The sequence below is a fragment of the Bactrocera oleae genome, chromosome 6 (genome assembly GCF_042242935.1).
Source record: "Bactrocera oleae isolate idBacOlea1 chromosome 6, idBacOlea1, whole genome shotgun sequence".
Lineage (NCBI taxonomy): Eukaryota > Metazoa > Arthropoda > Insecta > Diptera > Tephritidae > Bactrocera > Bactrocera oleae.
This window is the reverse complement of record NC_091540.1, coordinates 72,776,845-72,804,001: the sequence shown is the minus strand read 5'-3', so window position 1 is coordinate 72,804,001 and position 27,157 is coordinate 72,776,845. Positions and strand designations below refer to the sequence as shown.

The 27,157-nt window shown below is 37.0% G+C and overlaps 1 protein-coding gene across 6 annotated transcripts in view; it reads right to left on the bottom strand.

Annotated features, from left to right (window-relative positions):
• Dscam2 (Down syndrome cell adhesion molecule 2) overlaps positions 1-27,157 on the bottom strand; it is an 89,483-nt gene that overhangs the window by 45,819 nt on the left and 16,507 nt on the right. For all 6 annotated transcript variants that reach the window (XM_036364040.2, XM_036364044.2, XM_036364042.2 and 3 more), the window contains exons 2-7: positions 24,489-24,821; positions 23,301-23,462; positions 22,584-22,730; positions 21,496-21,613; positions 4,265-4,713; positions 616-760 (exon numbers count right to left, since the gene is read on the bottom strand). In XM_036364040.2, the coding sequence (XP_036219933.2) occupies positions 616-760; positions 4,265-4,713; positions 21,496-21,613; positions 22,584-22,730; positions 23,301-23,462; positions 24,489-24,821 (1,354 nt within the window). The remainder of the gene's footprint in view (positions 1-615; positions 761-4,264; positions 4,714-21,495; positions 21,614-22,583; positions 22,731-23,300; positions 23,463-24,488; positions 24,822-27,157) is intronic.

Sequence of the window (27,157 nt, the reverse complement as noted above, 5' to 3'; positions counted from 1 at the left end):
CGTAGGGTACTATTAGAACTAAAGTATCGAATTTTCCGCGTACTCCCATTAAAAATGGCTAGACTTCCTTATATAATATTTCTTCTTGTAAATTAAAAAAGTTGACTTGTAGAACGTGGCTGGAGACCATGATGTACATCTAGGGAATTTAAGAGCGTCGTGATAAATTCATAACAATTTTGCAATAAAAATCGAGAAGGTCATGCCAAACTTAGCTTATCAGAGTTGTTGGTTTTTTGTTAATAATATATTCAAAGTAGGCTAACTAAGCGGAGTCTCAGGGTTTGAATAGCAACCCAATATCCACATATCGCCTCTACAACGCTGATACGCTGATGGTGCTCTGAACAATGGTATCCACATATACATACTCAAGTTCAGGCGAACTCCTAATAATCCCACTGCATTTCTTTTGATTTCTTAACTCACATGTGCATAAATGTACATATATACTTCTAATCTTAACTATATGTAGGCATGCCTTAAAATACCCATATTCACACATTCAAATATTCTTCGCTCCCTACATGATATACTTGTATTTCTATCCGATTTATATAAAGGGCACACATGCTCACTCACTTATATTAAATATCTCTCAGCAAGTTCAATTACCTTCCGTTTGATGGGAGTGGAAATCCGTCCAGTGTCCATGAAATTTGCGGTGTTGGATTTCCGGCTGCCGAGCACTTCAAGCTCACAGCCGGTCCCGGCTGCAGCGTTTGTTCGATAAAGCTATAAAGCAGCACTGGCGGCGCATCTACAATAAAAACACAAAAATAGGCAAGCATCAAAAATAGTTTTATAGAAAAATTCTGCAAACATATAGAAAAAGGACAGACCAGGACAGAGCCAGTGAATGAGCGACGCAAGCGAAGGGCTGAGCGGGTGGCTGCACGAGTGACTGAGTGCAAATGAATGAATGCGGTGAATGCAAATGACAGAGCAGCAGTGGAAAATGTGGCGCAGGCAAATTGCATAAAATGGAGCACACAAACGAACTTATTCTTTTTCAACTCTGCTTTATTTATCCACCTACACATATACATTAATGAATGTGTGAGTGTTTCTGTTTGCGATTACATATATTTACTCAGAATGCACAAGATTAAAGCAAATAAACCGGATCGTAAATAACCAATAAATTTAAACATGAACATAAACATGAAAGCGGATACATTTTCGAAATTGATTGGCGAAACTACGTTGAAATCGAGTTATCATCGGTAATGAAATTTAGTTGATCCTGCGAAAATCATATATTAATAAAATAACTTCATTTACATTCTTCTTTATACTCTCGCAACATGTCCACGGAGTATAATAGTTTTGTTCACCTAACAGTTGTTTGTATTACCTAAAACTAATCGAGATAGATATGGAGTTATATATTATATATAAATGATCAGGATGACGAGTAAAATTTCGAGTGACTGTCCGTGCAAGCCATAACTTGAGACAACTTTATACTTATATTTCTTGGTACTTAAGGGTGTTGGTATTGCAGATTGGCGTAATCGGTACACTGCCACGCCTCCAAACCGCCATTAAAACCTATAAATTGTCTTAACTAAGCACATAATTAAGATGCAAAACTGTAATTTGGTACAAGGGATCAAAGCAGTGAGAGGCACTTGTTGGCTAAACATTTTTTAAAGTGAGCGTGGCCCCGCCCTCTAAATGGTGTAATGTATATACTTATCTTCCGAACCACTAAACCTAACTTAACCAAACTTGCTAACTGCGAAAATTAGTAAAATCAAATAATAACCACGCCCACTCACCATATAACGGTTATGTTACTATTAAAATTACTATATGTGCGATAACTCACCGAATAAATGAGCCACAAGCATTAAATTTCACAACTAAGATGGAAGGAACGGGCTTTATGTTACCCAATCATTGCTATTGTACGCTATGAAAATGGAAAAAATCGGTTGACAATCTTGCCTACCTCCCATACAACAAACTTTTAAATTCTATCTAATTCTTTCACTTTACAATGTACCAATCAAACATCAAAGAAATTATTAGAATAAAACTTTGCACAAAAGATGTCCACGCGATATTTATTCTTGCCCAAAAGTTGTCGAAATCGGACCATAATTTTTAAGGACCCAGACACCAAACAAAAACAGCATGCGCTTGTGACAAAAATAGGCAATATCGGCTCAATAACTCCCTTAGCTCCCATATACCAAATATAAATATTTCGAACACTCGTTTGACTTTATATTGCATCTATCGGTCAATATGTCAGAAATCATAATGAAATTCCGAAAGAATCTCTTTCTAATAATAGTTTGTCATCTTGCCTTTGATTGTAAACCTTGGTTGCAATACTTAATACTTTTAATTAAAATATATACTTGTACAATATGAAAATGGCGTATATCACTTTACCTTGCGAGAGTATAAAATGTTCGGTTACACCCGAACTTAGAACTTCCTTACTGATTTATGTATTACAACTTTACAGAAATTAATTATTTCAATTGTTTCACTTCTTATAATTTATCACATATATACAATCGTGAAACTACTTGTTCCTTGAATATTTTTAGAAATCATAGTAAAAATGCATGGTTTGTTTTAAACCTTCCGAAGGGTACATATTATTATCTGTGTGACTGATTTTCTCCATATTCCTTGATGAAACAACTGAATATACAGTGTAATATTTCAGTTAGTGTGAGCTTTTGCAAATTCAAGCCGCGCTTTTCGATTTTTGTGCGAAATGTATGGCTTTTTGGCACTTTTGCATGTTATGAAGTTATTTTCTACAGATCGTCGCTGGATGGAACTGCACGAAATATTCAAGCCCAATTCGCTTTGGATTGATCTTACTTTAGCTAGTAGTTTTACTTAGTCTGCCACCTCCATTAATTGTGGTTAGGGTGCCCGAAAAACGAAAACGACGTATAATTCTTGAGACAATGCTGGGATTAATTGCGAACTTTTTCGACATATTGGTTACCGATTCAGAGTTTTCAAAATCGCTAATAATTTTTTCCTTAATTGGTGCTGAATACTTACTACACGCCATTTCACAAATATTTTTTTTTATTACGAAGCAACACCATCGGTTCATCACAAATGAATAATCTACTAGTATTAATATTACTCTAACATGCTCCTCAAATAACGGTTTCTAACTACAGTTGGAATTGTACACTGTATTTGTGCAATTATTTATTGCAACTCGCCGATAGTGATGGGAACATTCGTGTATAGCAAAGAGGCTCGACAAAACAGCGATTTTGCCCTTGTGCGAGGTCAAATCATGGTCAATGATCTTATAGACAAGCATGTTGACAGAGTTGCCAACCCATTGTTAATAGCCCGTTTCTAAGGGGGTTCCGCCGGTTTTTAAGGAAATATAATGGTTGTGAATCGTGCTAGCGACTACCTGAATTTTGAACAGCATTGCGATTACTAAGTGCATTAAGAGGAGCTATACCAACCCGCTTGCAATTCGAAATTGCTCACAGTAAATGTTTTTCAATATTTTTTTTAACAAGAAAAAAACAAATGCTTTCGATTTTCAAGTAGCCTTACTTACGCTGATTGTTGCTAACTGACAAAATGATTATTGGTGAGGATTAATTTGAAACTTCTAGTGATTCTCTAGTGATACCAAACCAAATAGTAAATTCACAGATATCTCAAATTTGTATATTTTATAGTAAGAACAGAATATTTTTACACTGCCTATTCCTATTCCTTTAGTGTTTAGTTTTCACTCCATCATCAGAAATTTATTGTTGTGCTTATGTCTCGTACATATTCGTATGTGAAGAGTCCGTCTGATGCTTTCGGCAATCGGAAATGAGAATAATTTCCATGGTCATTACTCTATGCAAAATGGAATAATTTCCGTTTAGTTGTGTCTGTATGGGTTGGTGTGAGAGAGCATCAAAGCACAAAATAACTACAGTAAACCGGAAATTAAGCGAAAATCCATTATTTCCCATCACCCGTGAATGATGTTTACCACAAATCAGACGATTTTAAAGCAATTATTATAGGAGAAGCATTAAAATTTTACCAAACACCAACACACCCTTGCACACGTAACATATGTGTCGGTGAATACACGAATATGCACGAGTGTCTCTCAGCGAAAGAGCTGAGCAAGGTGTTGATATTTACACCTACGTCGATAAAAATTAAGCAAACCCGTTATCTCGACTGTGAATAAATATAAGTACATTTCATTAAAAAAAAAGTCAAGCACGAATATATTCTGACGTATTCTCACCTCCTAGTTGCAATTCCGCCGTCGCCTGAAAGGTGTCGCCTTCGGGTCGCCGCACCACACACTGGTACATACCGCGATTTTCACGGCTTACGCGCGTCACCATCAATGTATCCTCGATGCGGCCCGATGAGGGCAATTGCCGGCCGTCTTTATACCAAAGTATATTCTGCATGCCGACCGGACTGCCGTTGCTGGTCACAATGCAGCGAAACTCCGCATTGCCGCCCATATGTACGCTCAGTATGTTCGGCGAGATCTCCACTTGTATGGGCGTGGCAACGGTGAGACGCAACTCAGCGCTCGCCTCACCGCCCACATTGCTGGCGGTGCACTTGTACACACCCGAGTCCTCGCTTGTCACCGCTTCAATGGCGAGTATGGGACCAAGCAGCCGAACGCGTGGGCCGCTAAGCACAGGCAATGGGCCGGGACCGTTGTGGGTGTACCAGCTGAAAATGAGAGAGAATCGTAAGTAAATCAATAAAATATATCGAAATAATATGTGAGTAAAAATGTTTGTATTTGCTTTTTAAATAAATTTATGGCGTACTACAAGTATATTCCATTTCCTGTCGTTTGCATTTCATAGCTGCTTATATTATATTTCTTACCGCCCCCGCTTGCTACTTCACTAAGTGCATGCGTATTTACATTCGCGTAGTTCTTCACTTTTCATTGCAAGCCGACATCTTACATACTCGTTTGTATATGCTCTCTTTTTTACATATACACATTTATATTTACACATATTCTTTTTATTTGGCTTCATCAAAACCAACCTCGAGTAGGGTATGCGTGCAATATGATATTTTTACTGACCAATATCATCTTTTAAAGTACTATTTATCTTAGATTGATTGAATTTTGTACGAAAAACAGCAAACATTACAATAATTGTGATTTTTTTTATTTGAACGTTTATTTAAGAAAAACGTGTACAGTTGTATGTAAGGGCGTTTTGTGTCGACCGGAACAAATGGTGGTCAGAAGAGGCAAGGTCTGCAACATGAGGCTGAGCGCTGTCATGATGGAAAATTATTACTCGCAAATTTTGAGCGTTTCGAGCTCGCTTCGATTGTTAAGTTGTTGTCTGTGGCGTTCCCTGTTCCGCTCATGGTTATAAGGCCTTGCCTTTGATTTGGCTGGTTGGCCAGGTTTCACATAGCATTTTTTGCGTTTAAAATTGCTTAATGAATCCATATGTCATCATTTCGATTCAACCAGCATTTTTGACAAACAAAATCGTCTTTCAACGTCTTTTGGCTTCAGTAGAGTGTTATAATTTCCTTCCTTTTAAGTGTATCTGGCTGATTTTTAATATCTATATGTACTAAGTTAAAATAAGGTAAGTTGCTCTCTTTTTGCAAAATATTGTAGTTTTTGATTACTAAAGTTAAAAATGTTTAGGATTTCCTGGAACTGGGTTCACCAAACCTTAACTATAAAATTTAAATATTTATCAAAACCTAAATAGTTTACGTGGCAAGAACAGCAAATTTTACACTGCAAATATCTTCGTGGGCCTTTCTTCCACCTACGTGTCCACAGCGAGAGCACCACTTTTACTATATTTATTCACACTTTTCTCCATCGAACTTTTTCGCAGTGTGCCATTTTTCATATTTTATTATTGATGAAAATTCAATCAAGTGCGAAAAGGTTGTCAGTATTCATCAATCAAGAATTAATAATTTTCTTGCCGTTGCCTGCTCAAAAACGACGGTTCTCCATTCGCCTAAATGCACAGACATTGGCATACTGGATTGTGTGCAAATAATGAGTGCAGACCTGGAGGTAGGCTCCATTTTCCTCGCGGCCCCCTCCCACTGGAGCAACTGGAGCACCCCAACGTGTTCACATTTTATTAATAAACATACTCGCACGTTTAACTGGTTGTGAACTTTAAAAATGCATGATAAACCCTAAAACCATATAATATTTCCTTTTCCCTAAATTAATTGTCAATATACAAGGGAAATGAAATTAAGATTGAGCGACAATGAGTTATTTCAGATATTGTAATTATAAATAATAAAAATAATTCAACCTATCAATTCTGCCCTGAGATCAAATTGTTCGCGAACAGATATTATTACGCACTAGTCCTTTTTGGTACACTTAAACTCGAACTTCTGCTTGCCTATTCCTCAACAAGAAAACAATTATTCGCCGTTACATGTACTTATGTATATGTGTAAAAGAGTAATGGCGTATTTCTGTTTTCTTTTAGAAAGGAAAATATTTATAAGCACTTTGAGGTTTTTCATAGGACTGAGATCAAAAAATTCTCGCCTATCATTGAGACATTTTACAGTTAGTTGTGTAAATACAACTGTTAGTTTTAGATAAATTCTGTCACTAAATAAAAGAATAAAATTATGAAACTAGCATTTCAGACACATAACTATGTATGTATGTATATGGCACTTTAGTGTTCACAATGAGCTTCTTGAAGGAGTGATATGTTGTAATAAGTGTCTTCACGAAATTCTTCGCGATTTATTTTCAGTTGCACTTGTCACTGACAAATTGAATTCCAGACATTTCCGTCGAATGCTCTCTGCAGACATTTTAAACATAAACAAAATTCGCTGACAGACGGGTGCAACTGAGCAAGAGCATATAGTTTGCAACGCACTTGTGTAAAAATGGTTGCGATAAAGTCGCATTTTAAGTGAAATTGCGAAGAGCACACCGCCATTCTAAAATGATACGTAAAGGGCGGCAAGCACCATTGCAAATGCACGCGTAACGGCAATGCGAAGTGTCGGAGCATTTGCGAGCAGTGAGAAATCTGGCAATCGCACCGAATACTCCTATTTATCTTACACAAATAAACAAGCTCACCAACAAACTCACTTATGCTTGTGTGTGAGGGTGTGTATGTATAAACTGTCGGCAGAACGCGTCTGCATTTGCCGCTCGAAGCGCGGAGCTTGGCAAATGGTAAATGGCGGCGTTGACACTTCTGACGCAAATTGATTATTTTCGTAGCTAAGCATATGCAAGCATCCGAACTTCAGCACGTTTAAGCAAACAAACATGCTGACAAGTGAAACACTCATACGAAAACAAACAACAACAAATAGCAAACAGTGCAACAGCAAAGGGGAACGAGATTCTTCAAATAGCGATAAAAGGCGGCAGACATCAAATTGACAGCGCGGAAATCTGCAGAAGAAGCTTCGCAATTCGTGCATTTTTGGATGGGAATCACTGCCAAAATAACGCGTACAAATGGACGTCATTCATGTAGATCTTCTTACGGATTTTTGTGGCTTAGAACGTACGCCGGTAACCGCATAATTAAAAGGCTTTTGTGGTGCAAATTTTGAAAATCTAGTTTTGACTATTTTTTTAGAAAAATCGACAATAGTTTGTGTTATGATGAAATCCTAAGAAACGCGTCTTTTTAGGCTTTGCTTAAGATTTAAATAAATTCCGTCAAGGGTATCATGAATATTTCAAATATTTCAATTCTGCATATGAAACATATTTATTTTATATTTGAACACCGGTGCTAAGAAAACGACATTTTCTCGCTGTTAAAAATGTAAACATAAATAACACCATCTACCAATTCACTCTTCCAACTTTATGTTCAAAACAAAAAACCCAAAAAATGCTGTACAAGTTTGACAAACACACCTAATTAAATAATATCCTAGGATTTATACCTCCTGCCACGAATTCAGAACTCAAGTATAATTTGAACACATTAAGATACATTTAAGCGTGCAAAATTCTTTCAAAGCACCACATTTATAAAAATAAATTGAAATATTCAGATTTTCAGTAAATAAAGCAAGCAAAAAAGCTCACTAAATTTTCTAACTTTAATTTAATCACATCCCACTTTTTATGTTATGAAATTTATGCCGCATCACGTATACGCCACGGAGTCCCAATGCTCACATGCCTTCGACGAATAAGTAAGTTCCAAGCCAAACAAGCAAAACACCAAGCAATCACTTTAACAAATAAACAGCCCGACTGAATTTACGACATGTGTCAGGTGAGATCGAAAAGTGTATCTCTATAAACGAGTTGAGGACAAAGAAGAGCAGAAACGCTGAACCAAAAGCTTAAAATGGTTTCAAAACCGTCGAAAATTACTCACAAAGCAGATATGCGCTTGCGTTGCTAAGATAACGGAGTAGTCTGATTAGATAAAAATTATCTGCAGTCAACGTAGCAAAGCCGTCTAGGAAAGGTGGTTTTAATTTATTTTCAATTCCCTCTCTTTGACTAACCCCCGTGAAAATTAATGTTTATAACGATCATATGTACATTTATGGTTGCATGACTTCTGAGTATTCGACTCGGTTTTGATGGCGCTGCCGGGTTAGACTCGTTTTCCCCTTTCACATTAACAGTTAGATTTATTTGAGTTTACTTCGAAAAATGAAAAGAGTTATGGCCAACGATTCAATAGGTTCGTGTGTGTAGCGGTAACTTTCATATTCATCGACGACACCAAAATGACGAAATAAAAAGCTCAGACCACCACCCACTTTCATTACAAAGAAAAAGTCATATTCTCATATTCTGAACTCTTCTCACTCGTATCACGTTTATATAGATAAAATACTTTAAAGTTTGTGCTGAAGTAAAATTTAATAGGCTTAATAAATTCTTGATAAAAGTTAATAATTAAAAAAATTACCGAAAAATATATATATCTTATATGAAGCATATATGCATAGTGTGTACTTACATATACCATATTTATACCAAAAAGCAAATGCCTTTCAAAACACTCATGGACAGTGAAGTATACTAAAAGCCATTACTGGCATTTTTGTTGGCCTTAAATCCTTACACAAATGCAGTGAATGGTCGAATTTCTTTCAATTCATGTATATATACACACATATATGGTATATATGTATGTATTTGTGTACATGTGCGGCAAGTGAGGAATATTTCTGCCAGTCATTCAGTAATTATCGCCAGGCATTCTTTTGTTAGAAAATACATTTTATATCACGACGTGGCAAATGCCTGCCATAATTTTCGGCGCTAATATGGCGACGCAGCACCTTTGTGTTTGTTCGGCCATTTATGGCAGAGCCCGTTCCTCTTGCCTTCTTGCACAATTCGCGCCAACCTGCGGCTGTCAGTCCCGATTCCGAGTTATGGTATAAACACATGGGGGAATATGTTCTTTCCTGTCCACTAAGAACTGGTGAGTTTTGGATGGATACGGAAAGGAGTGTTAGTGACATACTATAATTAAACACAAAAGCAAAATATTTAGATATCAATTCAAATGAGGGTGACCTTAGAGAATATAAAGTGCACGCCGAATAGTTTTACCAAGAGAATTGATTAAATTTTTACCTCACATATAATATAACAAAGGTGACTCGAACTCGTTTAATTAGGAACTAGCGGCGTTCCAGCAATTTATAAAGGGAATTTTTTCTGCACCGATTTTACAGGCATTCTGTGTTCATGTAACTTCTTTACCAGTGGTCGTTAGTGCGAAATTCACAACAAAAGCAGCAGTGCGAAATGAATATGCTTTGATACACAAGGCCGCACTCATACACTCACACGTTCCTCCATCGAAATGCTGCAAGGATTAAATTACCAAAATAGTCGTATATTTATTGCAGCCACATTGCGTCTCGAATTCTTCTGTGTGGCACTTTGCAACATTAGGTTACTTTCTGTTCGACTTAATTTTCTTTGTGCCATTTCCTTGCCATTAATTAGAGTGTATCAGCATTGCAGGCATCTCGAATTTGGCAATTTCACTGCTCTTGTCATTAATTTCCCCATGCTTTTTGTGCATGTGTTGGTATTTATTTATGCTGTGTGCCACATGTCTATGGAAAAGTATTCACTTGTGTCCACGCAGGCGTACAAACAAACAATAGCGGTTTATGGAAGCACTTTCGTGGTCGCCATGGTGATAACGCAATAATTATGAAATCTCTCTCTGTGGCCTTGATTAAATAATTATAAGTAAATCCGAATGTTATTATTGTAATAACGCCCACAGAGGCAGCTGTTTTACACATGGCGAGCCAATTTCTAATCTAAGCTCATTTATTTCGCCCAAAGAACAAAATGAACCTCCAAGTAAATATGACAGTGACAACATGAACTCAATATCTTATATTTGTATTACTTTAAATTTGGTTTTAAGTCCTTTGCAACTCTGTTGCAAATAGCATTTTTTTTGAGAATTCGCCATTTTAGTTTAGTCTGGAATAACCTTTCAATATCAGAAATATAAAATAGCTGACGGCCAAAATAAAAATGCTAACGTGAGCACAACGAAATTACCAAGCACTTAGTTGAATATATGCAACATGGAAAATAACTGTTAACATATCTTCCTCATGTGAGCCTTCCAAGTGCTACAGAAAGTCAAATGCTACTATAATGCTGAACGAAGGCAAAGCGAAATTGTTCTTTGTACGTACCATGCCCCAACTATACATAAGTAAATAAATTGTTTCAGCCCAAGTCAATATTTTCCGGCAAAATTATCCTTTAAACGTCTGTTATGTGCAAATACTCTCTTCATTGCAAAGAAGGATTTAAATAAATTCGCTTATGTTGCGAAATTTTGAGAAAAATCATGACGAACTCTGATGTCTTAACGAAAGCGTATGATTATATTAAGTAAGAGGGGTTCCCAGTTCTACGATATAGTTATAACACTAAAGTGCAAGGCACACACATGCTGGCATGCTCTCGTATGAGGGCCTTTCGAATTTAATATCTATAAGACAAAGCCAAAGTAGGCAATCAACAGCCACAACGCGCTTCGATTTGCTTGAGACTTTAGAAGCTCAGCGACCAAACTTACAACAGCAGCAAGAACCACAACTCAATAAGCGCTCTCACACTTACAAATGGCCGAACTGGCGTTGGGAAGGAGTACTCAATCGACACGCGCAAGTACTTCTATTATTCGTGTTTGAACATACCCACCGTTTTCTCGCTCTCCATCTATTGTAACTCGTTTTACGTGCTTCGCACGACCCCTTCATCATTACACGATGGATCGAACACATTAAGGCTAAAGTATCATCACATTTTCCTAACAAATATTAAATTGAATATTTTTATCATCAACCACATCAGCAGGCGACAACAACAAAACCATTACAAAAGCACAGACACTTGAACAAAAAGTAAACAGACACGGAGATGCTATCACAAAATGGGAAGGGCAAAATCGGAAAAAATCTCCCAGCAACGGCGGCAGCACAGGACGATAAGCAAGGCTGGAGTAAAGCAGTGAGGCAGCTGAGTCCATGTTTGTGCTTAGGAAAGCTGGAAAAAGTATCAACAGCAATTGCGGCATCATCGCGCTGGCCGTCGGCACCACTGGCACTCGACAAACTTCGAGTATATCTTCAGCTTTATATTCACTTTCGCATTTTCTTTTGGCTGCCCAAACTACTTATGCTCACATACATTTTTACGTGTGGATATGTGTGTGTGTCAATTTTTTGGCAGCCTATTTTTTAGTATTTCTCGTTCCTTTTTTTTACTACATTTACTCAAAGTGCCAAGCAATCTTGTGAATTTTTTGCGACCACCCCCTCTCATTTACAATCACCCGAGTTTTGCATTCGCACAAAGGACTTCTCGTTTTAATAGACAAAATGATTTGATTGAATATTCTGGGCAACAAACAGTGGAGCATTTTATGAGAAATAAAATTAATTTTTTCAATTATAACGACAAAATCGGAGAATTTAGAAAACCGCAGTTTTATAATATTAGTCAGTTGAAATGTTTTTTGGCAAAAGCTTACTTTTGGGGTCTCTCAGAAAAATTCAGAGGTCACCGTTACATATAGCCTCTAGGTATAAACAAACTTACTTTGAGTTCTCAATGAGAAAGATATCAACGTATAGGCTTCTGAAATCATCTTAGAGCAAACACGAAACTAACAACGGAATAAAAAGAAACTGAAATTGTTTTTGAACACATTTGATTTTTTAAAGAATTTGGTTAATAACTTCTGTTGGCTTGAATAATTTCCTGGTAGCAGCTAGTTTTTATTTTTTTTTTTATTTTTTGTATCATCTTTTCCCGAATTTTGTTTTCGAGAAGCCATTTTAAGTGGTTTTATGATGTTGTTATTGCAAAGAGAAGATGGCATGCTAAGAGCGATAAAAAAACGCATAATCATAAAAATGCTCAAATAAAACCAAAACCAATGGGTAGGGTAGCAGAGAGAGCAGCCCACAACTCTGTATCAAATTGTCAGTTGTCAATAGAAAAAGGAAAGGAGTTGACTTTAAAAGGCTGATTCGAACTATGCATTCCTCTTGCACCCTACCGATCATTCGTAGAGAATCGATTCATCGTAGCCTCCTTGATATATTGATTATCATGCGATTTCTCTGTATCCATTCAATACCCTACACGCCACAACATGGCTACTACTAGGTATTACCAATGAATAATGAATAAAATATTTACTTCTTCGAAATGTTTGCGATTCCCTATCGTGTCATTCTCGTGCGATCCATCCAATTTGTCATGGTCTCATTGAAGTGCCCAAGGTTTATTGAAGACAAAAAATTCATTACCATGACTTCACTTCATACATATTATGCCCGCACCGCAAATGCTCGCCGCAATTGAAGCTTTCCTATTTTCCTCTGCGTCAATTTTTGTCAAGCCATTTCTCTCTTTCATTGCCATCAAACGCTTTCCTCGGATAAATATAAACAAAAGCGAACCTTTCTGATGCGGCAAGCGATAGGCGCAAATACAAACCCATATATGTGTGTACGAGTACGAGTATATACATACATATCTTACTACCATAAATATTATATTATATATAAATACATGCGCATGTTCGTCGCATGTTTATTTCTGACCCTTTGGCTAGCCTTGTGACTATGCGTTTCACTTTATGCCTCTGTCTTCTTGAAATTTTTATTGCTTTTACCAGTGTAATCACAAATAAATTCCAAATCATTTAACATCAATACGATCAATGTAAATACAATGTGATTACATTTTTGACGCCTTGGAAACTTTACGAAATATCCCAACTACTCGCATGTAAGTCTGCCACATCTCCGAATGCAAAATATAACAGTAAAATACTAATTTATAACATAGAACTGTTTACATATAGATATATGGACACATATGAAAACATAATTGGAGCTACATAGTTTGATTGATTACTACCAAAATAACGGAAAACATTTTGGATTAACCGATGTCGCCCTAGTCTTGTGTTTACTGTTATTATTCTAATACCAATCGCGATTAAATAACTGGGAATTGCAACTAAATGATTTAGCGTCGAGACAGGAAATGTTTTCGATACTGAAGATTTCTTTAATCTAATTAGTAACAAACGAAAATGCACGAAATAACCAAGAGAAGTAATAGAATTCGCACTAGAAGTTTAAAAAAATGTTAACAGCCGATTCTCATCTAGCAAGATCGAGTCGGATGAAATTTCGCTGAAGCTTGAGAAGGTAAATGTAAAATTTTTTGAAAAGAAAGAATAGAAAAGAGCTTCGTAATTTCGCACATGACTTTGTTACGTCCTGGGAACCTTTTGTTTTATAAGAGGAACACCTATATACATTATATGATAAACAAACACATATATATCAACAGAAATAGCAAGCGCCAAGCATATGGAACCACTGAACGCAGTACATATAATGTTCCCTAATGATATTCTCGAGTGAACACTAAGCTCCAACAACTTTCATCAAATAATTGCCAAAAAATACTAGAAATTAGCTATGGATTGCCTTAAAGAAAGTATATTACTTAGTCTCCAAATATCTCAAGATGCTACCTTTAGAACTGTGTCGATCAAACTTCGTATCTATAGCGTTATACAGATTGCATAGAAATTGAATTTTGGTTTTAATTTACGACTCGCCAGTCACTGAAACGCATTGATCAAACACTGCTCCGGAATGGGAAAATATTCAATAACCCAAGTTTGGACTTAAACTGTCTGCACAACGAATTACTTACTCGTTATTTTAATTATTGAAACTGAACTGAACTAGATTCCAAAGTATTTTTCGCCAAAGTAAGCCATTTATGAAACTACACAAAGAGAAATAGCGGTGCTTTACTTAAATTATTGAGGTTCGAATTACTTACTCGTTATTTTAATTATTGAAACTGAACTGAACTAGATTCCAAAGTATTTTTCGCCAAAGTAAGCCATTTATAAAACTACACAAAGAGAAATAGCGGTGCTTTACTTAAATTATTGAGGTTCTAAAGAAGAAAACGTTGAAATTTACGACATTCACTCGTGGCATTGCTGAGAACACAAAACACGAAGTTCAAACGAACATACCAACATACTCGTATATACAAATATGTACATATTTTTGAATATCTCAACTCTGAGCAAATGTTGATGAGAAATTTAATACAAGAACACTGCAAATACATTTGCAAGCATTTAATGAAAGAAACTGTCTGAGTATTCACCGGCGTGTAATAACATAGTGGCACATATACGAAACCTGCACAAACACATGCACGCACACACGCTATTTAATTGTCACCCTCCCACCCACACATGCCTGCAACCGCACATGTGTGTTTCATTAAAGAAAACAATCTTTGCTGCGAGTAAAAACAGGCGTGGTTGCACCAATTTGAACGAACAACAAATCTTTGTGTCAATGTGTTTTACACAACAATTATTTCAAGGTGCCAACTGCTCAGATGCAAGCAGCGTTCACCAAATGGAAACCATTTACATTGGCACAATGTATATATATATACATATATACGGTGCCTTTGGTGTTTGGTGGTTAAGTGAGGGTGTAGAGAACTAGCGATATCATAAAGTCAAAAATGAATTTCCAAAGCATATATTTGTGTGAAAGTGAATACAAATCGCTTTGTCTGATTATATATGTACAAGTATATGTATGTATATGAAAAAGATGACTGTGGTTGTATATTATGTCATAGAGTCATGTAGTTTGTGTAGTATGTAAGTATGTGTGTATATATTCATAATTTGAACTGTGTACCGAGGATAAATATATGGCATTAAGTTGTGACTAAGCACCCAACTGCCACAACACACTCATCACGCACACACGCATACGTATGCATTTTAATGGATACTGTTATAAACATCTTTTCAACGCCAACGCCAACACCTAAGTAAACGCACAATATGTATCTACTATGTATGTGTGTATGCGTGGTAGAAGATTTATGCCCAGCATACAAAAACAAAAGATGATCTGCATTAGTTCCAAGAAACACTCAGTTCTCCCAGAATTGGAAATGCGGTCCATATTAAATTAAACTCACCGACTAACCAAGAAAAAGTCGATAGTGCTTAGTTTCTAAACGAGGTCCAAGCTACTTTGAGATAAGACTTACATGGGCGCGTTGTCATATCTGATTCACTGTAAATCCAAGAGAAGGGATTATTTTAATGAAAATAATACATTTGAAGAGCACCGTCTCGCTGTGAAATGCTTGCTGAGCTTATTAATGGTTACTTCATTGCGAAATTCCTGTCTGATACCTGTTCTATTAGCGGATGTGTTCCTACTAAAATATCATACGAGTTTTAAGATGGCTTCGAAGGGCTGATAAGCCGTATGCCATTTTTATATTGGTCCGAAACTACCATCGACTTGTGAGACAATATTGAGACCACCACTTTCGAAACAGTGGACTACAAGTCTCTGCGTGTATATGCAAAATTCTACACTTTCACGAGTAGTGGAAGGAAAAACTCGCGATTGTCAGTCAGCGAATAATTTTAAAGCGTAATTTTTCTAGCAACAAGAAAGAGCGAAAACACAGCGACACCAGCAGAAATGTAACACTCACAGCTTGCACGTCCTATGACATTCTACCACCCACACACACACACTAGCACACGCAGTGTTCTTGCAACCGCAACGACAGTGCGACGACCGCTCAAGTGCCTGCGCGCACCGGCGTGTTCGCGCTGATTAAAAAGGATACCTTCGCATGTAGGTATATACTCCAAGCAAACCACCGCACATATGAAAGCACACCCTCGTGGAAGCGCGAGTGCTTACACCAGTTAGTATGTGAATACTCATATTTTCTAAATATTATCACACGAGCTTAAGCCTCTCGTGCACGCGTTAGTATAAATATATGTTAGTGGAAATATAAGTATATGCATCTTCATAAATACGAGTCCATCTGTATGCCCATATGAGAGTGCAAATGCTGCTTGAGTGCGTCAATGTGAGTGTATGTGTGAATAGGAGATTAATGCGGTGATATTTCTTAATTAAACGTTGCTTGTTTTTTGGTCGGTGCTTGATGGTTTATGAAGTTGCCTAAACAGCACGAATCCGCCCCCAACATTCACGAGCACGTAAGGCTGCGGCCTTGCCATAAATAGAAGCCCACAACCGCCTACAAGTGTGCTTCTTGTGCTGCAGGAGAGCAGCAACTAAATGTATTTGCCAAACCGCATGTTACCCAGACAGGCCGCGTAAATTACAAACACGTTCATAATGCCAAATACAAATGCGCATTTGCAGAAGCATTTACGAGTACCCTACAGCCGATTCAACTAGTTGCCAACTAGTTTGAATCACAAGGCCAATTGGTCAGCCGACTGTGTCCTTTTCATTCAAGAAATTCATATTCTTTATATATCTTGTAGTTGTCGAATTTCGATCAGAAATATACCAATCGCAAGGCAGGTCAAAAAAATATAAAAGTATTTGCAAATAAAAATAATGAATAAGCAAGCTTATCTGCCTAGTTGGATTTCCGAAAGGAGTTTCTAGTTGTAAACTGCTACATTTAATGACTAGTTTGATGTTTGAGTGTAGGGTGCTTACTCATGTGTGCACATGCTTGCGTGGGTGTGGTATTGGTGACCGCATAGGTAGAGCAGGCAGATTTGCATTTGTGCTTGTAATTCACACCGCACAGTATGCGTAATAAATTAAAGATATGAATTGCTGATGCGTACGGCGAATGTGCTAAATGGCATTACTTTCGAAAGGCTTGCGCATGGCAGGCGAGTGATATTGCTCTAAATACAAGCAATTACTTAAACAGGCAGAGCGAAGGTGAGCACATTGCTCCACTTTGCAAAACCCGATCACAAGAAAACAGCATATAAGTAAGCAAAATGTTAGTACTATCATTTATTTATGGTAAATATAAGAAAATAAGTGAAAAGCTCTACATAAGTATACCTGATAAAGTCAAGCGTAGGAACATTAAATTATACAGATGTCAAACAAGAATCTTCACCGAATGCTATTGTAAACCAATTTTTATTCAAATCGGTCAAGTAGTACGTGCGATACAAATTTTCAATTAAATGGGGACGATGTCACTCCTACTGTCTAATTCTTACAGTGGTCGACCGCTCGATCGATTCTTCTATTATATTTAACATTTCTAACATTTTTCCGTAGATACACCCCAAACTTTTTGTAATTTTACGCAATTTCGTCTATTTTCACACAAAATAGTCAAATAGTAAAATGCAATGTAATTACTAAGTGCGTTAAGCAGCTTGAGCGGTTTCTTAATGTTTAATTTTCATATATATCTATGTACTCCAGCATCTCTCAATTATGAACCCAAAAGTTCAACTGTTTTTATTTAATGTCTTATAGAAATTGAAGCACTCATATATTTTGAAGACATAATATGCAGGTAAGTGTTGCAAGTGTTCTTTTACTATTTGACATTTTCAATGTGTAAACATGTGAAAACTTAAGGAACTGACATGCACTTATGTTATAAGCGTGTGTGTTTGCTCGATTTTGCCACTATGTTTCCATTCATATTTCATTGCGTTAAAACCCTCTTGGTAGTGCACCTTTTTTATTATTCCCAGGCAATTGCTTCGACGCTATTTTAGCAGCAACACGACAGGTCGCATTAATATTGTGTCCTTTGCAGCTGGTCGCCGTCGCCGTATACAAAAGTAAGAAGCATATACGAAAGAAATTGGCAAGGAACATTCACCTATACATATAATATATGGCTATAGATACATAAGCTCACTTATTTACTAGGTATAAACTGGTGTGGATTTAGGAGTGATGGGAAAAAGAATGTGCACAGTTCTTTACAAACATTCGCTCTTCTGTGGTATCCCTGAAACTATTTCGGATTGCTAGAGAACGAATGAACCCCTACATAATTAAGGGTACCAGAATAGTCTCCTACCTAAAAACTAACTATGAAGCCAATAATTGGCTTGAATCAAAAGTATCGGTTTATATATATACCGTTAAGCATGTTTACTAGTTTGAAGAATGCTCTAAAGTTATTTATTCCGGAAAGTTACCTTTCATTGAGTTAATTGCTATATAGTCTTCCAAAAAGAATCTTAAAGTGGAAGTTCAGGCTACAAAATGCATTCACTGATATCTATCGTCAATGATGGGTCTCCAGAAGTTTTCCAATACTTTTTTCTGTGTAAAATACCACTCGCCTTGCTTAGAAGCTTAACAGTTCTGCTGGAGTTTATATCTTTACTAGAGACTACTATACAGCTTCAGATTCTCCACTCGTAACATAAGTATGACAAAAGCGTAGTTGGGTCTTTATTCCAAACAACACTTGTAAATTTACTGTTCATTAATTGAACGCTGTAAGTATTGTGGTTGCATGCCACCGCTCGCAAGCTAATTGCAATTGCTGCAACACAATTAGTGGTTCGAACTTTTGCCTTGTAGCCAAGTGCACAAGAGGGAACACGCATGCCTCAGCTACGAATCAAGCAGCTATCAAGTACCATTCAGCACATGTGGAATAACATATGCGGACTTCTGGCGCATGTAATAGATATTATGGAAGTGTGTTTGCCATTGTTAGAATTCACGTCTGTTCCTGTCCCTGAGTTCGAGCTCTTAAAATAACATTTCGAATTATTTGTTGTGCTTTTGTAAGCTTACTTTGCGGAATAACTTGGTTCTTCTCCTCAGCATCTCCTCGCTAGTCAATAATGCTATTCTTCACTTCTTTCACACTGTCAAGTCCATTTGATGTCCAGATCAAGCTCTGCGTAAATCTTAAGTGTGTGCGTGCTCGTCACGCTCGAGCGCATCTATACTCTGCGCTCGAACGACTCCATGCTCGTTGGACATCGCCCGCATACAGATCTGCTATTTAAGGAGCTTTCAAGTAGTATGGGGAAGATGGAATATGCTATCACACTCAGCCATGTCGCACGCACAATACTTTTAGTGTTTAAATATATATGTTTGTATGCTTCGTCTGTGCTTATGTATGTGTGTAATGTGTATACATTTGTTTTGTTGTTGGTGGTGTCTCACATTTTCCACTATCCTTTCGTTAATGGCTCCTCGCCACAGTCAATGCCAGTCGTGGTGTTGCTGGTGTTTACGGCCGCGTTGGGACCAGGAATCCGCAATACTTCAATAATTCTTACATTTCCTATTTCCCTGGCCACCTTAAGTAAGCACTCCACCCATTCCATGTTTTGTTGTGTGAAACCACTCGCATCGTATATGCGTTGTTGTCACCAGAAGCAATAAAACTTCAGCAGCAAAAAAATTCTGTAACGGCATTTCTCCATTACTGTTACATTTCCGTTAGAGCAGAACAACAAAGCTCGACTTTTATATTATACCCATCGCGTTTCTCTATATTCGCACTATCCGATGCACATTTACACGAAGCAAAGTGTCGAAGTCGAAATATAATCGGACGGCAACTTCGAAATCCGCTATTCTGAGGTCGGGAGTATTAAAGGAAGAGAAAAATATTTATGTATGGTGCTCAGAATCGCGTATCGAAATTCAGTGACTTAATTCAGACATATGTCAGTTATAACAGTATATTGCAATCGAAATGGTATATTCGAAAGTTTTCCAAAGCAGCTATTAAAAATTATCAATTTATTGTGGTATGTTGGATGAGAATGAAATAACAGGCATTAATTGTTGCTAACTTTTCACGAAAATAAATTTCTGGGGGTTATTTAATTAAACTAGAAAAAGTTCGGGCATTTAATGGTGCATTTCCCAACCATTTTTACGTACATTCACTAAAAAAAATATATGTACGGCTATAAGTCATTTAACTCGACTCTTGCCAATACTGCTAATAAGAACAACCACTTATTCATTGGCAGATTGAGCCATAATCATAATAGTGGTCTCAATAGTGCTATGACTTCTCACCACGCACCTCCACCGCCTCCCTGTACAATGTCATCTTCAACTATAACAAAAGCTTACTTCGTTTGCGTTTGCGATTATTCTGCCTTTCTCTATGTATGGCATATTTCTTCGCGTAAGCTCTAGAACCGCCTTGTTGCTTGGCTGCCTACTCATTCTGTGGTTTTAATAAAACACAAATGCTTTTTATTACTTTTCGTGCGTCAATTTCATTATTTTATTAAAATGAATGTGACAAATGTCTCATTTTAGCAACGCTCTCTACGCGTCTACGAGCCCCATAACAGCACAACACTACAAACAACACCAACGTCGTTTTCACATAGTCGTATTTTGTTTGCCCGGTGGCGTCCTTTCGTCCTTTTGCTAGGCCGCGTTAATGGGTGGCACAATGCGCGTCACTTGGCTACTTACTTATTTATGTGTTGCAGCTGAGCTGTGGTTGGCTAGCCTTGTGAGTTTCATTAACTGGCGTGTTTTGTAAGTTGAAGTTTATGTTTTCATGTCTTCGTGTCTCACGCACTTGCTTTTTAGAAAACTAATTACATTTAATAGGCGCTGCTTGTCACAGCTTCGCCTTTGCCTGTGCAAAGCATCTGTAAAGCGAAATTGCATGAATTCCTCAAGTGAACCATACTTCGCACCCCACCGTGATTCAGTCGAGAGAAACTTTATAAATAAATATCAAAAAATTGCGTCGGAGAATATACCAGTCCAGCAGGAAATTCTAAGAAGTCCACGAAAGGAAAGACTGCAAATATATCCTATTAAAAGTGTATCTTTTTTTTGCGCAAGTTGATTTTAGCTATGTAATGTTTTTGGATCTACATTTGAGGTTTTTTTTTTGGTTTTGCTTCGTTTAGAAATGAATTTCATTTCATTTTGCTTGTAGATATTTGAAAAATATAAGTACGTTTGCGGTTTTCTTAAAAATGTCAATAAATCTTATTATTGATGTGCTTTACTTGAAAAGCAGGTGCGTATTTTGGAGCGCTTTTGGAACGGCAACTGGTTTTCATTAAAATTATTGGGTTAGCCAGTTAGCCTTCTCATTTTACTTACTTGTACTCCGGCGATGGACATCCCTGAGCTACGCATAACAGAACTGCACCCTCATCTTGTGAAACTTGTACATGGGAAGTATGTTCGACGACACTCGGTGAAATGATGCCACGGTGAGCTAAAAATATTCCAATAGTTTGGTGATAAGAAATGGTAATTCAAAGTGTTATCACTGGTTAATAAAGGAGACCAAGATACTTTGATCCAACCAGAACTTGGAAACTTACTTATTTTATGGTAATACTACAGAACTTTAAATAGTATACAAATAAATACCACAACAAAGATTAAGTATAAAATAAAAAAAAACGTGTCCCGGTCTAGCATGCAGACGAAGCTTGTCCTTCAACACATTCCAAGAGGTAGATGGATGTACTCTCATCTTTTTAGTATAAATCGGTTTGACTCGATTCAAATGAATTTCTACCAATGATCGAAGGTTCGGTCTTCATAACGGAAATGGACATTGAGGTCTCACAATTTGGCAGGAAGTTCACAAAATTGGTCATTAGTTAAAATTCTACTAATGTATGTGTGTGGAAGCATAAGTAAATAACAAAACCGTTGCAAATATTTTCGTTTTTAATTTAAAATCGTGAGTGTTAAAAAATAATTTATGCGTTTGCGGTTTTGTTTCATGAAAGCTTTCAACGCCGCTCAATAGAAATGCAACAAATACAAAAAATTACAAACAAAAGAAAATACAGCAATGCGATTTTATTTCAATTCGTTGAGTGTGTTCATGCGTTCAAATTATAAATTTATTCAATTAATATATTCGACGCACGAATTTGTGGCCAAGTTGCTCAAAAAAGCAGCTAATTAGTGACGCTGAAATTAAACGAAAATTATGCACACGCATATACACACACACAAACATATGTGAAATTTCCTGTATTATTAATTTACATTTTCGGCTTTGTACTTTAAAATTAAAGCTTATGTAAACCGTAATTATTAGCAGAAAAAATCGTACAAAAAAATTAAATTAATTATTGAAGCGTTTTAATTAAAAATTCCATTAAAGCAACAACAACGAAAATAACTGAAATATTTAGATATATATATCGAAAGATCGAACTACTCACAATTTATTCTGAGACGGGTTGGTGAGCTGACGACCACTTGACGCGTCAAACGGTGCATGCTGCGGCAGCGAAACGACTGCGATTCATCGCTCTCCTGCAAGTTGTGAATGAGCAGCTCTCCGGTGGGCAATAGGTGAAATTTGCCATCTATGGAAGAAGTTATGAGGTTGTTTCATTAATTGCCTCATATTTTATTCATCTGCTTAATCAATGTTTAAGGTAATTTTCATCGACTCGACAAAATGGCCAATGCAATGTTCCATAAGAAAATGATAAAGTATTTAAATTTTGATCAAGAAAGGTAAGAAAATGGTTAAGAGTTGGGAGCAAATATCTTGAATGTTGAGCTGCCACAGAATGCTGTTGCTTGTAAGGGCCGTCAAGAAAATCACAGTTTACACCTTGACAGAATCAGAATACAGAACACCTCATCCGAACACCCATTGGCACACCTGAAAGGATAACGTACGCACAAGTGTTGCTGCTCGCCTCCGGTTTTAATTTTTTGTCACTCTCGCGAATAATCACATTTTCGCCTTTAATGCCTAGTCGAGCTCACTGGTTGCACTCACTGTCAAATCTTAACAAAAAATGCACACTTTGCGAACTTTACACGACGATATTCTAAGCTCGTTGCGCGCATAAGTCCTAGTGCTTTGATAAAGGACAAGGAAAACAAGGAAAGAATAAACTGAAAATGCTCTTGCTTTGACTTACCTCCTTGCAGAGATGGGTAGATGTAGATAGCAGGTTCATGAACCCACGAGACCACTCGCACCAATTCCTTAACGAACGTCGGCACGACACAGCGCAGTATGGCGGTGCATCCTCGGGCGGCAGACAGCACCTCGACATCTACTTTGTATGCCTGCGCAACAACTACAACAAGGCGAATTACAGTTAGTTATGCTGTTAAAATGCTCGCATTTGCAGTCACTTTTGACATTTATTAAAAAAGAGTATACAAGATATAGCAATCAACGGTGAGTTTTACTCTGCTGTTCAGTTTAGACATTGCATCGAGTCTGTTTTTTTTTTCATTTTATTTTTCCACTGTAAAAGTCTCTACTATTGGAACGCCAGAGTTTTTAGAAATGAGAAAACGAACATCTTAAACGCTTAACTACCTTGAAAGAGCTTTTTCCCCTAGTAAACTAACTTAATATCTTAATCGCTCGCGATATTTTTACACATTTTATATATATTTCTGATTTTTTCGAACTTTAATTGTATTTTGAATCAATATTTTACTAACAGTACTAACTCCAAAAAAAGCGCGGTTTTGAAAATTATATTTACCCTCCTTTTTGGGTTTTTCTTCAATAATCTTTAGTTCTTATTATTATATATCAAAAAAATTTAATTATATCTTGGGGGGGAAGCATGTGTATTCATCTTTCACATTTTTTATCAATAAAACAACAATACTTTACATTATGTAAAAAACTTAAACCTGTTTTCCCAAACGTTTGTTAAAAAAAATTGGTTTTGAAATTTTGGCTTGAGATCGTGGAATACTACTTTGTGAATGAAGTTTCAGCAACCCCATAAAACACCGTTTTTATTTATGTCATAACTCGGTGTTACTGGTATTACCTCAAAGGAAATATTTCTTGCTTTTTTAATATATATATATGTGTGTAAAAGTTATGACATTTCACCGTCGTTTCGTACATAACGACAATTGAGAACATTCCTATTATGCTTTGACACGACTGCTACACTTCACATGCTTGGCATTGAACTCGACGTGCGCAATCTCATCTTCGATCACCTGCAGTCATACCTACGTAGAAGTTCCCAGTGGCGAATATTCTTTGTCATTCACACATACGAATTTATTTGGCTTATGGTTATGATTTATAACCTTATCGAAGTAAAAAAGTGATTGCTTAGTTTACTCACCGGCACGCACTTGCACGTCGCGCGACACGATGCGCCCTACATTGTTGCTGGCGATGCAACGGTAAATCGTATTGTGCACGTCCTGGTGGTAGGCCGCCGCCGGAAATGGCAAGAGCACCAAAGTGCCGTTACGCAGTACGCGTCGCACGCCGTGGATTTCCGAGACTGCAGTACCGTCCGCGTGCACCCAGTCGATGGTGGGCTGTGGGCTGCCGGACGCCGAGCAGTCGAGCCAACCGCCAGACGAATTGGAAAATTCAACCCGACCGGGCGGCTCCATCACGAAGCCGGGACCGCGCAGATGTGTGTCGAAGACCTCGGCCAAAGTGGCATCTGTAAAAAGAGAAATTCGAATATCAAACATTAAAAAACAAAAGACAAATAGTTTATTTAAGGGAATATATATATATACCTATATATATCAAAAACCACACGAATTACTATTAAATATCAATTCGCAATTCTTTGTAATTCTAAAGAAATATGAATAAATGAAAAGGCAACTCTGCACAGCAAAAAGCAAACGGTCCGGCACTTAAGACTTGTTGGCTCATTGGCTAGTTGTCTTGCTGCGCTAAATGCAAATAGAATCTCAAATTGCGGCCGCGCTTGGCTAAGCAACTGTAAAACTACGAACATTGAGTTGGCTAGTGCAAAACTGCAGTGCAGGAAACGTTGTCAAGCGCAGCATGAAGCACGGAAATCGCCTTGAAATACGCAGGAAGTGGTTGAAGAAAAACGATTCGGATATGAAGGAGCGAACATAATAAATATAGAAAATGCAGCAAGATGACGGGGCACTCGAAAATAACACAACATTGCAAGGCAAGAATGGCAAGGCATTATGAATAAAAATAAAATTTTCAACTGGACGTCACATTTGTGCTCAGCGTGTGAGCAGCAGAAGCTAAAAATGAAACAATGGAAGTGAGCGGGCCACCAGGTCGGCAAACCAGCTCTCTTCAACCCTACCACAGTGTCAGCTTCCGCCTGCTGTTCGGAATATTAGCATATGAAAGTCTATGCCAATAAATTTTAAAGTGTGGTGATACCACAAATGTTTGTGGAGAAAAATGTATACGCTTTTTTGGTCCTCCGCAGGGGTCTTATTACAATTTTCCTACTACTTTTGATGTGAGAATCTTTATCTGATATTGATATGCCCGTGTGCCAAAAACGTTGAGCTGGAGCAATAATTCCTGTAGTCCCCATATACCTAATAGAAGATTTTTCGAACTTCCGGCTGACTTTATACCGCAAATATGGGTCAAGAAATGAGTTATCTCAATGAAATTGAAAGAACCTGTTTCTCTAATATCAATGTATGTATCTTTGTTAATAAAATAGTTAAAATCGGATGAAAACTTGCCCTAGGTACTTAATAAAACTCAGAGAACATATTTTTCTGTGGTCATGGCAAAAATGCAAGATTTTCCAACTTTTGATTGGCTTTATACCATAAATATCTTAACAAAATTAACTGAACTAATAATATTGGACGTACAAGGTTTTCCAATAAGAGCGTTATGATTTCTTTAAAAAAAACACACTAATTGTTAAGGAAATTCAAATGTTTTTTAATTAGTATGAAGTACAATCGATATAATTATGTTCTGAATATAACATCATTCAAATGGCCTCCACGACTACTTTTGCAGGAACGAATTCGATGAACACAATATTCGAGTACTTTTTCCACTAAACCAAGTTGTATCATTTTGTATTGTATTGTATTGTGTCATGAACAGCACGTTGAATATTGACCTAAAGCTTGAAGAGAGTCTGGTTTATTGCTAAAGACTAAACCCGCAAGAAGTAGTCTACTGATGTTAAATCACAACTTCTTGAAGGCCGTTCAATGTCACAATTCCTTGAAATTATCGAATCTCCAAACTTTTCTCTCAATAATTCGGTGGTTGCAGGTACTGTGTCGCACATAGCCCCGTCTTGTTGAAACCATTTGTTAAAAAGATCAACATCTTCCTATTGCGGAAAAGTTGGTTAGCATTCTATACCGCTCTCCATGGACCAGCTTCATTGCGAAAGAAGTACGGACCGATGATTCCACCAGAACAAAAATCACACGAAACTATCAATTTAGGTGAATGTAATAGTTGTTCATGAATAGTTTGTGGATTTTCTTCATAAAATGGCAAAAGCGCACGAAAAGTTGGAATTGGAGAACGATTATTTTAATCATAAAATTGAACACCTTGTAAACGTTATTCTTGCGTATAACTTTTTACGCTGAAATTGTAAACATTACTGAATACAATAAAAAAAAGTAGCCTCATGTACCACATATAATGATTTTCGTTATTCTAACAAATTCAATGCTCAATATGTCAGTCAGTGTATGACTTACATATATATTTATAAAATTAATTAATTGAAGGTATTTCCCCGGATTTGCTTCTTAAAAGTTGCAAGAGTATGAAATATTCAGTTACACCCGAACTTAGCCCTTGCTTACTTGTTTTTTTTTTTCATTTCAATTTCTTAATATTTAGCTCTATTACCGCCAAGTTTTCAATGTATATCAATTTGGGGTTTTCCAACAACCTGCCCATTACCATGAGCTTTCCTTGAGAGTACTTGTTGAGTATGGAATTATTTTCACGCGAGGAAATATTGCTCATAAATATTATAAAAATTAGTCCTTACACATT